We start from the raw sequence: 16,033 nt of genomic DNA, 5'->3' as shown, positions 1-16,033 counted from the left end.
ATCGGGCCCCTTAAGATTTATGATTTTTTTGACTCTAATTTTATGAGGATGAGGGTTCAAACTCATGCCAGACATCTGTTACAAAATAACTCACTGAACCACACATCAAGTTTGTACTCTCCAGTAAATGGATGCAAGTGATTTGGATAACCCAGATAACACTAAACATTACAGGGAGATCACTCCACCCCTGCGAATGTTTACGAACCATTAGCATCACCTCTCCATGCCAAGTCAAATGAATTGGCCCCACATGAATAAGATTTTATGAGTACTAGGTTGAAATTGTTCGCGTGGAAATGGTAATAGAATCTTCACTAAGTTCTGACTGCACCGAAACATATCATTTTTAATCATCTCGGTGGGAAAGATGGAAGACGAGTTATATAAAAATTCTACACAAATCTGTTGAATTAATTTCATTTATCTGCAGATTTTTACAAGTTTTCCTGCCTCAATGACCAACCATTGACAGCACTTACTCATTGAAAAAGAAATATTTAGATTCACAAGAATCATTTATATTTACAAATTATGAACCTTCAAGGTGTTCATACTAACTGAACTTATTCTTGCTGGATTGCTTTGCATCATCCAGTTTCATAAAGCAATTGTAATGAACAATACGAGTTATATTCTTCAAACATTCTAAGTCAAATACTTTCGACTACTCTCGAAGGAATTTCCATTCAGTCTGATACAGAGAGAAAATCTAAAATAGCCTCTTGAAGAAGATTGTTGAATATATGCCGTTCTACTTCAAACCCAACGTTCTCAATATCTTCATCATCTCCAGCCCAAGGAGAGTCATTAGCCATGTCTCTATCTACCAAAGACTCAACATCCTCTAAAATTTCACAATCTAACTCAGGAGACCTGCAAATCTCATCCCACACTTCCTTCAATAGTTGTTTCCCAGTGTACATGTAACGAAGATTCTGTTTTGTAGGCTTTATCCAAGCTCGAGTATTAAAGAATGGGCTTATTATTTTGCATACAATTTCATCTACAAGCTCAAACATGAGCTTTCTATGGGTTATGTTGTTGGACTTCTTGTATACCTGGATTCTCCTGCTAGGAGTTGTGCATGAGATATTTGTTTGCTCATCTTGATAGAATTCTTCAAGTCGATTAAAAACCTGGGGATCTATTGGATGGGAAGGGGAATGCCATCTTGTAGATGCCACAATGTTCTCATCGTTAAAACCAGCAAAAACTAATACAGTCCTTACATATAAGAGATTTGCTTCTTTTCCTTCAGGAATCATAAGTTCATCTACTTTTAGGCTGTGAAGCATAGAATTCAGCATCTCAGAAAGATTTGATCTCTTGTCTGGAAAAACTTCTTTCATTGGACCCCGCAATCCATTCTCTGGAACAAGACTCAATTTATCTTCTTCACGGTAGATATGTGCATGTTGATCAAAATCCAGGGTACCATCGATAGTTAACTTCAGACTGCATAATTTTGTACTCAGTTCTGCACCAAACCAAAAATATATTTATTCAGTTGGTCTTTGCTATATAAATTTATAGTGAATGTAATGAACGCATTTGGATCTAATAATGTAATTTTTATTTTTCATTGACAATTCGGATCATACCATCCAGTGACATGATGAATTCACTAATATGGGCTCTGGAAACACCATGCCTCTGATATAAATTTTTGCAGTTTCTGGCATTATTGGTTGAATCAAACTTTTGTAGGAATAATTTTTCTTAAGTATATAAAATGGCACATTGCTAAGGATTCTAGTTACATCTAAACTTCGAGACAACTAGTTAATTTTATTTGTCTACCAACTTCCACTTCTATTCACTACACCCTGTAATTTACTTCGACAAAATTGTGTTTCATAATGCTAATAATATGACTTGCAGTTTCAGTGTTTCCTCATTGCTAAAGCCAAACAAATCTAGTATATGCCTGATTTGTTTCTGGATTCGATTGTGTACGGTGTTTTAGTATCAATCATCAGGACGAGAGAATGCAAAAATAGAATGGATTGTCATTCTAATCTTGCATTCTCTCATCCTGCTGATGGATCAGGGTGTATGATCCGAAATGTTGATGCCATTCTATTCTTGCATTCTTTCATCCTGATGATAGATCACAGAGTGTGATCTGAAACATCGATACTAAAAAATCATACACAATTGAATCCAAAACAAGTCGTGCATTTCAAATGGATTGTGGAAATCTGATAAGTTCAAATCTAGTATAGTTCAGTGTGCATACCTTGAAAATCTGTTGCAATCTCTTTTATGTTTACAGGACTTGGAATTGGGCTGTCGTGCGGAAAAGGGCCATCTAAAACAGAAGTGGGGCTTGAAAATTCACATTTCTCACCAATGCCATCTAAGCCCTCTTCGGTTTCACTGTTTGCCATAGAGCATTCTGGAAAGATGCTTTCGGTTCTATCTTCGGTGTTGATAAGAACTTCATTGGCTTCTTCATTTTTGCTCTCTCCCGTGACATCTGTTTTCATGACTTGGTGATTTGCCAGTGCCAACGTGCTTTCTTTGTTCAGAGGTTTGTCTTTTGATGTCAAATTCTGCTGACGAGGAATTTTCTTTGAAGAGCCAAGGGTGCATTTACCACTTGAAGAATGGCCCGCTTCTATTCTGTCATGGGCTTCTTTACTACGTCTTGTAACAGAGCAGGGCTTTGAAGGAAGCCTTCTCTTATCAGAGTTCCTCAAGCATACAGAGTGTTTCCTTACAGACGCATTGTCTTCTTCCTTTCTGATTTCTTTTCTAAACCTAGCTGAACTCTGCATCCCCGTTGCAGGACGGGACTTTGCTGCCCAAGAAGAAAGACTCACAGCGTTTGGCAATACTTTCCCCACCTTTCCAATAGAGTTGCGACTGGATGAAATCGAATCAGAAGACGCCTCACCAGAATGGCACAAGTTCCTGGTACATTTTTTCTTGGATTTTTTATCCCTTTTCTGTGGAATTTCCCTGCTAGTTCTGAATTCTGTCAATATCAACAAAAAATATATATTAGGACTTACATAGCTGTGCAGAGATATAAGCTTCAAAAGATAGAAGAAAATGAATACTTACAAGGAAGATTTTACTTTAACGTACCTTCGTAAGTTTTCAGTTTTTGTTTTGTGTTTGCTGAGTTTGGTTCCGAAACAATTATTTTAGCCAGCAATGGATCAACATAATTCTTTGAAGGTTGGGAATGCGAAGGAATTACTTGGTTCTGATCTGCATGAGAAGGCGAGATCCTAGGACTCCTCAATTCTGATGAACTACATCCTTGGGCAGAGGCTCTGCGAGTATATTGGGAATGACTCTGTGTGAGCACCGAATAATTGGGATCACGAGGAGATCTCAGAAAGAAGTTCTCATTCTTTTTCAGGCATTTTAAGGCATCCATAAATTCAATTGATTGGTGCTGCCTTCTACCAGAAGTGTTATTTTTACAGTCTGTCGACGCATATTTTAACAAAAAGGTACCTGCAACATCTGACTTGTGCCGAATATTCTTGTGCTTATATGCATGGTGTGAATGATCTCTATATTGAAACATTTGAGTGGCTTCAAAATCCCTCTTAAACTCCTGCAGCTGCTTTTCCTGAGGATGAGGTTCTTCTCTGAATGAATGTGATCTCGATTGCAATTTTGGGCTCCCAATCTCTACACTGTGACGTAGAGGCTCCACAGCTTCACTTTCTGTGTTAACAGAAGGGCATTTGGTAAGGGAAAGTGATTGCTTACTTGGCTTCGACATGCCTGGACTTGCTCCTGATTGCTCATCATCATCCGCCTTCATACTCTCCAATCCCATGAGCCGAGCTATCACATTCACAGTAGGCATTACCGGCCTCCACTTCTCTTCATTATTAACATCAACATTGTTTGCATTCTCTGGACTGTTTGTTTCTGAACTGTTGGTTGGTGCTTCTGATTCTAATAAATGGATATAAATAGCAATCAGCAAAGAAATATAAAATTTCAAGTTTCTAAGTAGGTTAGCTGTGTTATCCTATTATAAGATTGGTGTAGCTAAAACAAAACCCATATGTTCAAAACATTGAAGACACCACTCAGCAATAGAAATGATTACAATGCAGTTGGAAGATAGGTTTTTTATAAATTACCTTGACACTCAGATTGCGGGGAAAGAAATTTCCGAGGCTGATTGAAGTCCAGCAACTGACGAAACACGCTCATGCATCCATGAAATCCTTTGGGTTTGTGCTCTTCCATTTTAAACCCCAAATATTCTGTCTACAGCTCTACCGTGCCTTCTTCAAACAAAATGAAATCTGCAACAATATCAAAAACTGATAGAATGCTGCAACATTTCAACAAAATTCTAAACTTCGCAACTACACAAGTTGGTTAAACTTATCAACGTATGCATTTGCAAAGTTAAAAACAGGATTTCCCAAAAATTCACCGCCAATTTGTGCCTTGCATTTCCCGGGCAACCAAATACAGAGCATTGTGAATTTATCATATAAAAGCTTTGGTCGCTTTAAAGGCAAATCCTAACGCAGCGAAGATTTCCTCAAGTCCGCCTCATCTATGCCCCCATAAAATTCCCCAAAAGTTGTGCCCTGCATTTCCCGGGCAACTAAATACAGAGCATTTCGAATTTACCGATCTTCTTCAGGAAAGCTTTGGGCGCTCTACAGGCGAATCCCAATTCAGACAAATTTCCCTATGTTGACCTCAACACTGATCTGATTACCGCAAAGACTAGGAATCCGAAAGGAAATAACAGCTAAAGAAGAAGTGGGTCGGTGGGATTTACCAAATTTAAAGAAGGGCATGAGCGATGGACAACGCGTAAATGTAAGTAACGGTCGGAACGAGTTCCACGACTCCGTCAGGTGTTCATTAATGAAACGCTTCATTTGACTTTGAAACCCCCCATTTTTAAACATTCGGTGAAAGATCAGCGATGACGAAATCATGATTGAATTTGAATCGGCGCAGGTACTGAGGGGAGTCCGTATGAGAGGGAAAAGGCAATCGTACCTGCAACACTTCCTCTCTCCTCTAATATAAAAATGGCGAAAAGGGGGAGGCCCTGAAGCTCCAGGTCAAGATCGAGAGTGGGGACATGTGAAAATCTGACAGAGAGCATGGTAAGAAATAGAAATGTGCAGAGAAGGCATGTGAAAACGTTTTTCGATGCAAAATGTCCTGCGAAGCCGCAACTCTCATCTGCCATGTCTACACTTGAGCCGCAAGCCAAGCTAAAAAGCAACCAGCCTCCATTCCCATTAACTAAATTCTGCATGTGCCCCAAAAGTCTTCCAGGAATAATATTCGAATGATTGCAATATGCATGTGAGCAGAGAAAGCGGGATCCGTAGGCATTTCAAACAATTTTTATTTAGTGTCTTGATGTTTTCAAACAATGATTCTTTAATTTTATGCACTGGATGGGCTCAAGAAATATAATGCCCTATTCATGTAAAATCAAAATAAAATTGGATTAAAAAAATGATTTCTGATCTAAATTTATTCATTACTATGGTATTTTTCTTACATTCATTATCATTATATTTTTATTATTTGATTCTACAGTGCATTCTATCATATATCTATCATTATTCTCATCTTATAGTTTCGAGTAATCAAGTCTTATAGTTTCAAGTAATCAAGTCTACATGATTTCTAAGATTATTATTTTTTATAACACATGTTGCCATCATGATTACCACATTTTACTCCCCCTACCTCACCACATGAGTGGAATATTCATGATTACTTCATCCAATTACCTTTTCCTCCCCCACATATTTGTCTCATATGTTTAGTCATATGTTTAGCTTGGAAGATTATAGGTGAAACCTAAACTAGTTATGCCTTATCAAGAGTAGGGTTTCCAATACAATTTACTGTTTAGCTTGGAAGATTATAGGTGAAACCTAAACTAGTTATGCCTTATCAAGAGTAGGGTTTCCAATACAATTTACTATTGGACCTAGTTGAGAAAAGAAGCGTCATTAATATTTAGTTTAAGTAAAAAATAATTTAATTTTAAAGATGATGGAAGGTACTCCTCTTACTAGTTCAAATACACAATTAAAATAAAGAAATAGATAGAAAAATAAAAGAAAGAAACAATTGCTTTTTATTCTTTCAATTAAATGAAAATCATAACATTCGTAAAATGACATGTTACAACCACATGAACTTTCCAATTACAATAATTTGTAGTCAGAATTGCAATTTGCATTCTTAGACTATCTTTTGAAACTACCCATTTGTCTTATTTATGAAATTTTAACTGTCCTAAACTACTCTAGAAAGTGTAACTTCTAATTGAGCACCATAAATCCAACCATCTATTTTCCCATATTTTACAAAATTTGTGGATTTTAATAGTACAATTTCTCTAGGTCATAAATTTGGTTTGACTATTGAATTTTTAACAATAATATATCATTATAAAGTTCTCAAACCCATCTTAAGCCTTTATGTGGCTCAAATTTGACTTTTAACATTTAAAAAAAGATTTTGCAAAATAACTATATTAATGGGTAAAAGTATAATCAAGTGTAGCATTTTAGGATAACTTGGCGAACTCGGTGGGACTTGACCAAGTGCTACTTGACTGAGTCTACATTGATACCACCAACCACTAACATACCAAGGGATACTTGATTGAGTCTCCCTTGGCATTATTTATGCTCCATTTTTTTGCCCTTAGCCTCTCATTTGAAAATTAAGGGGCTAGGAGAGCATAGGAGAGTATGGCTAGAGCATTCAACCAAGTACTAGGTAGGGGGGACATTTCTTTGGTTATTTATTTATTTATTTTTTTTTTTTGGGGGGGGGGGGGGGGGGGGGGCGCGAGGGGGTGGGTCAATTATCCTTAGGTCCAGATGTAGCAATTCAACTTTTGAACTCTTCAAACAAATTAGATCTAATCTTTAAGTAACTCGGTCTCTATAACAACTTATCAATAACATAAACTTGTAGTCACTATCCCAATAGTAACTAACTTGCAAAATGTAAAACATTAAACAATAAAACATCTCAAATAACATCTACACAAGTAAGACACCAATATTTAATATGGAAACCCAATTTGGGAAAACCACTAGTAACATGTCACCAATTTTTTACTCTTTGAAGTGAGCTCTGTTAGGAGCCAACCCTATTAAAGGTTACAATACACACTATTAAGCATGACCCTATTAAAGGATTTAATCACCTTGTTAGAAGTGGCCTTATTAGAGAACTTTAAAACATTATGTTAGAATATCACCTTGATTAAATGATTTTAAAATGACTATTAGACCAACCTTGATTAAAGGATTTCAACTGACACAATGGTTAGAAAGAAACAATAGGTTGATTTGATAAATACAACTCACTTTTCAAATACATATCACAATGTACCTCATCTGCTAACTCGCTAACTAAACACCATTCATGTTTGCATCACCATCTCTAATCTGCTTGGAACTCCTTCAAGCAATCACTCTTCACCTCAACTCTTCTCCTTCTTCTCATCTTTTCTACTCAAGTTTTCCAATCAACAAATTAGCAACTACTGACACCCTTTAGGTTAACCCTTATGCCCCCTTAAATAGGTAGCTTTTATCTTTTTCTGCTTAAACACCATCGTTGGTTTTAGGTTTAGGTCAAATTCATCGAATCCTTCCATAATTTTGTTTCCTCCTTCTCCTTCTAGAAACTTCTCAAAACTTCTCTTGAATCCATGCTTAGAATGCTCAAACATAGTTTCTCGTACATTAAATAATCCAACTCATAAATCCTTATCTTCAACACACTTTACATGTTTCAAGAATTCAACTATGCCAACCAAGAATCTCAACTCCTTCACAAAATAACAAATGTTGACACTTGACCAAAATTGTGTTCCTCAACCTCATTCATCACTAGATAACTCGATCAATACTAACTGTCATGCTCAGTTTACATTGACTTCACTCGGTCCAACTTTTTTGATACTCTGTCATTTACTGGTGCTCGATTGACACTTAATTTTCTCAACTTTTATTGTTCACTTGGTCCACACTAGCACAACTCGTCTTAAACTATAAGTTCCTTAATCTTCTACTTTAAAGCTTAGTTTAGCCTATATATTTGGTCTTTCATTGATTGTCTCTTCTAGGCTTCAACACAACTATCTTCACCACTTAGTGTTATGATTAAACAACACATTATCTTGTCAAAGTTCAACCAATCAAGTTCCCATTGTAATTCCACATAACTCAACCTTTCCACTAGGTCCTCTTGTTATCTCATCTTCTAAAATCCTCTTCATTAATCATCTTGATATGGCACTTTACTTAGGTAGCATCTGTCTCACCAATAAGGTTTGACCTCAATGACAACATAAAAATTGTTTCAATTTTAGTTTCCAACAATCTCCCTCTTTGGCATTGATCACAACACCTCTAGTTAGCATGCAATCCAAAAGGTCATTTGAGTATCCACTTGATTTTCTTCTATCAACTTCCTCTATGTTCAATAAGAGATCTTCATTAATATCCTTAGTTTCATTCTAATTCTCATCTCAATATCCAACAATCTCTCTAATTCTCATCTATGCAGCTCTGGTATGCAATAACTCTAGTAATAATTCCAACAACTCCCTCTGTCATATCAGAATAATATCTCCCTCTTTGATATACATCTTATGAACTGCTTCACAATCTCCTAAATTTCTTCACTATCTCTTAATGGCAACACCTCTTCTTCTGATTACTGCATTGGCAACTACTTCATATTTCTCCCTCTTTCATGCATGACTTCTTTCATTTATAATCTCTCACTTTTGGCTTTTTCTCCTCATGGTAACTACTTCATATCTCCCTCTTTACTCATGTTTCCATGGTAACTATATAATATCCCCCTCTTTGACATCAATGCCAAAGACACTTCAACATCATTAGTTATCATTGTCTCATACATCTTCAACATGTAGATATCTCTTGGTCAGTTCTTTGAACTCGGTTCTTCTTATGTCATCTTTCTTATGACTATTTCAACATTTTGTGCTTCTTTCTTCACAACTTTAGGAAGGTCCTAAAGTGTGACCTTCTGCATCAATTTGTAAGATATTTTGATCAAAACATTTGATGGAGAGCTTCATCTTATCTTAAGTAACCTCAATTAGGGCAATCACCCCCAATTTGCCTCTTAGATATTCAAATGCATCCTTAGGTAAGGCTTTTGTGAATATATCAGTTATCTATTCCTTTGTATTCACATACTCCAGTCTCACTTCTGTAGACACCTAAATCTGATTAGATTACTTAAGTAATCCTATTTAGTCATCTCCTAAGGCATCATTAATTAATTAATTAATTAATATTTAATTAATCTATTGTCATCCCCTAGTTAATTAATTCAATTAATCAATTATAGCCCAATTGATAAAATCAAATGACAAATCTAAAGTCTAATTATCAATTAAATCCCTATTCTCATATTAAATTAAATAAATGCATAAAACTATTTAATATAATCCCAAATATCCCGCTTGATCTAATAAATAATTTCAAATCAATTCCCAACCCCTAACTATACCCAAATCCCTACCATTAGCTAAATCCAACCCATTGACCCATGCAAACCCCACTTAACAAACTAATTAACCTAACTCATAAATGCTAGCCCACTTGCATCCTTCTAACACACCACTTGCACCCTAATGCCCTCCTAAGCTAAGCCTAATCCCTTTCCTAAGCATGTGCACAACTTTAACCAAGGGTTAAGAAAGTCTTAAATCAAACCAAAATCAAAGTTCTATCTTTTCCCTCTTACATTCCTATCCAAGAGCCTTAAAGACTCTCACATGACTTGAAGGCTCTTTAAAGCCTTTTACACCTATTTTCCACACTCATCCTCCCTTATCCTCCCTCATAACTCCCTCTAGCCACCTATCTTGACCCTCTTCCCTATCCAATCCCCTTGTGACACTTGTCACAAAATTAGAGCTTTGAAGAAGCACAATCCATGTGCTCCCCTTTGAGTGCATCTTGACCCTCCCTCACTATTTTGTCATCCTTGCATCCTAACCATCCATCTCTCTACCCCTTGGCCTATAAATGAAACCCTCTCCCTTCAAAAATATCATCTACCTTCCATGCAAAGTTATTGTGCTATTTTGAGAGCCTAAAAACTACCAAAATACCATCATAATGCTGAAACCCCTCCATACCTCCATTGTTGAATCATCCATCCACACCCATACTTGATCATCATCCATCAATTGGAAGCTTGAGCACACTGTGAGCACACATCTCCACCCATCAGGGACATATCCATGTCATTGTGGGTTATACCATAAGGAGCCTACCATTCTTGGTTTGCCTTCTTTCTTGGTGATAACCTTGGTCCTATCATAGCTCATGGCCACTACATCATCTCTCCCACTCTCATTAGCCACCACAACCATTTCCAAACATGTCCACGTGGCCTCACAGCCACCACAAGTGGCACTCTGCTCCATCGTTAGCCTTGTCTATGGCCCGATTCTCACACCCCTCCACAATCTCTCTTCACTTCTACAACTCTCTGCTATTCCATTTCTTCTCCACTCCCGTGCTCCTTCAAACCCCTCCTCCTATTCACTCAGTCGTGACCCTCCACCCCATTCAACCACCTTCTGGTCAAACCCACCACCACCAACCCATTCAGTCAGTTTATGGGCTGAAATGTCCCTTTACTGATTTTTTATGATATTTCCAGCCTCAAATCAGAACTTTTAAAATCAAACAACCAATATTACAAAGATCTGCCAATTTTCCAATAAAACCCAAATCGGGTATGTCCAAATTAGTGCCAAAAACTTCACAACTTCACAAATTATTAATAAATCTGAAAATGGACATTTTTACAGAAATTTCAGCAGCATAATAGCCTACAAAATGACATTTTCAAATTTGTATAGCCTTTACACAACAGCTCACAAATGTAGGGCAAAACTATGCTCAACCGGGCTCCCGAAATTAACACAAAAATGCCCGAAAACACCACAAAACACTCATAAACTATCTCAGAAGTTTAATCATGACCCAATACATATATTAAGCTCTATTTTAACATCATAAAGTCTGAAATACAGCAGCAAACCAAACTGATATGAAACACTCAGCTGAAAACCCAAACTCAAACCAAAAACAACCCCGAAAACACCCAAATCGGCACTATTCAGCACAAAGGCAAACTCTGTATGGGCATGCACATGGAATGGCTTCAAACTCCCGCCCTTAGCCTTCCTAGAAACCTGCAAACTCCCGTTCTTGGGTCTCCTTCTCCACAGGTTTGGCAGCCTCTGAAGAACAACAAGAAAATTAGTAAGAATCAAGATGTAGAATGAGCCCAAAATGCCTCCAAACCCCTTTTAAAGAGGGCATAACCCTAACTCACGTCCAAGAGGGGTTAATAAAATATAATTTAATAATAATTTTTATTTATTAGTCCATTGGTTTCCAAAGATTAGCCCCTTTTTCTGAAATTTCACCTTTTTGGAGCCTGCCTGCCTTAACAAAGTTTATTTTTTTTTAATTATTTGAATAGGGGACATGACATGGGCAAACCCACCACCACCAACAAAATCCGACCTTTTTTCAAGGCACATTTTTCTTTTTTTCAGCGATTCAAATTTAAACTCACAGTTTGGTAATGTCAGCACTGCATCAGCAACCTTCTACATGCCCTTTCTAAGCCTTAAGAAGCAAGGTTCGATGTTTTGCTCATAACTTGAGCATCCGGACTCTTTTTTTGAAAAATGAAATACCGTTGGAAAGCTAGTTCCAAGCCTGTCATGCTGGTGTTGGTTTCACTAGATTTTGAGACTCTTTAGATACATGTTTTCTCTATCTGATTCTAAACTTTATTTTTAACATTTTCATTGTAGGGTTATTTCATGTTTATCATACAATTTTGATGCCCTAACTTATGGTTTTGTAGAGATATTTGCTAACTTGTGCATTGTAGGTTGAAGAGTTCTAAGAAACCATTAGCCATTTTTCTTGCATGTTTGCTTAACATCTTATCATTTTTGGATAAATGAACTTGTATGGTTTAATCATTTGTCTTTGGAATGCTTGTTGCAATTAATATCAAAATTCAAATCAACTCTTGAATGCGTCTAAAGATAAACATTACCCATATAATCTTGAATGTCTAAATCAAATGAACAAATCTTTCACTGAATGAATGTTGCTCAAAATCAATCTTAAATGCCATGGACTAAAAAATAACATTTTCATTGGAATGCATGATCAACACACTCTTGGATGCTAAAGGTTAAAAAGAATGAATGCAATAAACATTTGATTTTAGGTATTAAAGAACATTGCAAATCAACACACTTCAACTTTGGTGCTTAAAATGAACTTCATTCAATCTCGAATGCTCTAAAGTGAAAATGTTCTTATTCCCTCCTTTTCAAAGCTTTCATGCACACAATTTACTTTTGTTGGCGATGCCATCAAGTTAGAATGAACATTTGAATGCTAATCATGTGTGTCTTCAAGTTATAAGACAAAGAATCTAAAAGCGTCAGAAATAGAATGAATCAAGTGCCTTGCATGTATTGAGATTATGCCTTTTAGCACATCTTTGACTTCTCTATTTCTTGCAAAGTAGCACCATTTAAATACGTGACACATGTACCGAAGTTGTTAGCAAGACCATTCACAATAAGCTAGGAGTGCTTCTAGCAAGTTCATCCACCTCTAGGAAGTGTGTCACCTTTGGTAAACTTTCCCGCTCCATCAGGAAAGTTCAAGTAGTGTGTTTCTAGGGGTAGCCTAAGGTGGCAAAACTTTCCCATGATTTTAGCATGTCTAGAATATATTCTTAAGTGGATCACATATGTAACAACCATTTGGCTGACACCACAGACCTAATTATGAACCAACTTAGTAGCTACCATTTTATCCTTGGTATGTTATTTGAGGTGCAAGGGAAACAACATCCCTCAAGATTACTCACCATTGTGCTCCCCTGGTAGAGGCATAAGGCTACTTGGGCTTCATCTTCAAGAGTCATTGTCCCCGTAGAAGGGGGACTTCTATTTTCCATGCCTTGAAGGTTCTTTGATGTGTATCATTTATCCATCGACTCTTGTATTGACTCACCTCTCTGATTAGAGGGACACATTACACTAGAATTAGGAGACAACAAGTTGTGAGCCGTTGAATAGCATGTTGCAACCAAAATTTGACCTTAGGGATAAAGAGTGTGTTTGAATTGTCTTATTTGTGCTCAAGACCCATGAAAAACATTTGTAAAAATATACATAGTTTCTATGGCTACTACCAAATCCTTTTGCTAAATAGATCACTTGTTTGTCTTTCTCAAAGTTGCTTTGTCCTTTGAGAAACTGTTTGCTCATAATCTATCATGTCAAAAAGATCCCATCCTTGTTATTTCAAAAAATAGTTGTTAGCAAGTCCATTCACAACAAATTTTGTCTCATTGGTTCAACTTTACCCTTTTCAAAACTATCCTTGTTATCTCAAAAACAACTATTAACCAAATTGAATTACAAAAAAAACCTTTTTTGCCTTTGTCCAAATTTGCGTCTTTTAAAAATATATCCTTGTTACCAATCTTACTTGATTGAAAACAACACTTTTGTCTTCAAAATAGGTCCTCATTACCTTTGTTCAAAAGGATGTTAGCAAGTCTATTTGCAACAAATCCTAAGCCTAGTTTACCCCACTTTACCACTTTATCATTTCTGGACACTTAGTTATTCCTCAACTGATTCATGTTTCCAACCCAAGGTTAAAAGATATACTTAGCATAGTCACTACCTATAAAATCCCACAGTTGTGAGCAAATCTCCTTGAGTTATCTCAAAAGATAAACTTCCACAAATACCAATTTACAAGGAAATAGAAGTAGAACACAAGAAATATACCCCCAACCCAAGTATCATTAAACTAGTCCAAGTTGAGATAGACGGTGCAAACGTTGCACTACAAATTGAGTGGGATTACAAAATTCAAAACCTAACCCTCTGACGAGGTGTCAACCATAGCCTTATTGATAACTCTAGTGTTACTTACTCCGATTAGGTCCTTCTTTTTCCACACACACTTGTGCACTTATCTCCTCATAGGCTTAGTCTTTCACATAGATCCACCATCCCATTTAAGTAGTTGATAAGATCATCTTCTTCCCCTTTTGTCATCAAACCTAGGTTTTTAGGAATCCTCCAAACTAAGCATCATTAAGCCCTAGTATCCTCCATTATTTTACCCCACACTTCAAAACATTTAGCATCAACTCATTAGGATTTTCTTCCCTAAAGAAATCTCAATCCATCTCACTATCATAGTTGTCTCTAAACTAAGCATTTTTTAGGATAAATTGTCACTTGTGTCCCACATCACCTTGAGAAAAAGGTTGGGCTACACACTTGATCCCATTTGTCTTCCACAAGGTCACAAGGCTACTTTAGGGTTTGATATCACCACCATATTCTCAAGCTCACACTTAAGGGAAACACAATCTTCGTCACTTAGTACCATATCATTTAGGCTTCCTAGATATCACTAAAAACATTTTCACACATCTTCCTTTGCATATTAGGCAATCCCTCCATTCCAATCCCACCTAGATAAATCATCTTTTCACATACACTTATCATCATCCTTTTTGCATTCCATCCTTATGAAAATCAACATTTCATGCCACCTACCACATGTTTCGATAAGAATAAATGGAAGGAGAAGGACATGGATCCTAGTCTTAGTAGTAGCATAGCTAGGGCTCAACCATACCCCATAGTTTCCATGACACCATCGGATCCACCACCACAAACTCCCAAAGAAATAGGTTCTTCAATAGATATTGATGCTTTCTTGAACCAACCTAGACATGCAACCATTGTTAATGCCACCATAGATCGAAATAGGGAGACCATCATGGAAAACTTCTTACAAGAAAATGTTGGTGCCTTTGATTTTGGGCGACCACCACCCACCAACATTATAGATCCATCACATCCTTTATTTGGATGGAAACCACCATCCACAGGGTCATCTATTCCTCATGATCCTTTCTTTTCACCAAACGATGGCTACCAACCAACATAAGCAGAACCAGTAGACCCAAATATCCCCTCAACACAGGTTACTGCTCCCATTCCACAAAACACTCGACCCTTAGTTCATACCACATCCCAACTAACCACAAGTGTATCATTTTCATCTTCTTCCACCACCCATGTCCCTACTTCACAATATACTCCTTTTTCACTTAGTAAAATGACATTTTCCTTACCATCTCAAAACACCTCTAATCCATTTACTAGTACTATAAACATTCAACCTACATCCCAATACACTATAGGAATGCCTCCATTAGGGTTGAATAATTCATCTTCCATCCCACCCAACATTAGTATTAATCCATTTGTCGCTCGCCAAAGTGCTTCAGCCTCATTTCCTTTAGGACCTTGGAGTTTTGGTATGGCACGAGGGCCTACCACTAGTATCCCCTTTAGCACTACCACCATGTCCATACCTTAGTTACATTCATCCCTTCCTCCGAGAGTTTATTCATTACCACCCATTACCAACTATTTTTCTATGCCACCCCTAGGCAATAGCCAAATCACCCCTCCATTGCAATACCCAGTTGTGAACACTCTTCCTCACATCAATTACCTTGCACTTGTTACTACTCAATTGTTTTCTCAAGTAGGAGCACAACCCACATATATTGGGCAAGGTACACACTCCCAAAGCATGGCCCAAGTATTACCTAGATTACCTTCTTCTTAGCCACAGTCATCACACTAGAAATATTCCTAGGCATCCCCGTATAATTATCTAGTAGGGTAACAACCTCACACCTGTATTCCTCAACAATAATCTACCTAGCAAATGTAGTAGTATCCCCAAACTACAATCCATAACATCCATCCCAATAGTAGTACAACCTAATTTTCAACCACCACCATATGGTAGTCATGGTTTCCCATATCAACCTTCAACATCTGCTACATATTCTACACCGAGGGCATGTGGACCGGGGGCACCCATTACCCCGC

The 16,033-nt window shown here is 37.1% G+C and overlaps 1 protein-coding gene across 1 annotated transcript; it reads right to left on the bottom strand.

Moving 5' to 3' along the window:
* Positions 1-406: 406 nt before the first annotated feature.
* On the bottom strand, positions 407-5,378 carry LOC149556804 (uncharacterized). Its single transcript, XM_089831346.1, has 4 exons — positions 4,119-5,378; positions 3,097-3,927; positions 2,243-2,983; positions 407-1,480 (listed from the first exon to the last, which is right to left on the bottom strand). Exons 1-4 carry the CDS (start codon positions 4,225-4,227, stop codon positions 690-692), a joined length of 2,472 nt encoding a protein of 823 aa, XP_089687472.1. The 5' UTR covers positions 4,228-5,378; the 3' UTR covers positions 407-689.
* Positions 5,379-16,033: the final 10,655 nt, after the last annotated feature.

The sequence above is a fragment of the Cupressus sempervirens genome, chromosome 5, assembly GCF_028749045.1.
Source record: "Cupressus sempervirens isolate cs-2001-9-10 chromosome 5, ASM2874904v1, whole genome shotgun sequence".
Classification (NCBI taxonomy): Eukaryota; Viridiplantae; Streptophyta; class Pinopsida; order Cupressales; family Cupressaceae; genus Cupressus; species Cupressus sempervirens.
The sequence above is the reverse complement of the archived record's forward strand: the minus strand, read 5'-3'. Positions and strand labels throughout refer to the sequence as shown.

What these genes read in the sequence shown, in the direction of transcription:
- LOC149556804 (XM_089831346.1), bottom strand. Translation starts at nt 4,227, where the DNA reads ATGGAAGAGCACAAACCCAAAGGATTTCATGGATGCATGAGCGTGTTT. An exon ending in CCCGCAATCTGAGTGTCAAG is followed by an intron (nt 3,928 to 4,118) that starts GTAATTTATAAA and finishes TCCATTTATTAG; the next exon opens with AATCAGAAGCACCAACCAAC. An exon ending in GATTGCAACAGATTTTCAAG is followed by an intron (nt 1,481 to 2,242) that starts GTATGCACACTG and finishes GGTTTGGTGCAG; the next exon opens with AACTGAGTACAAAATTATGC.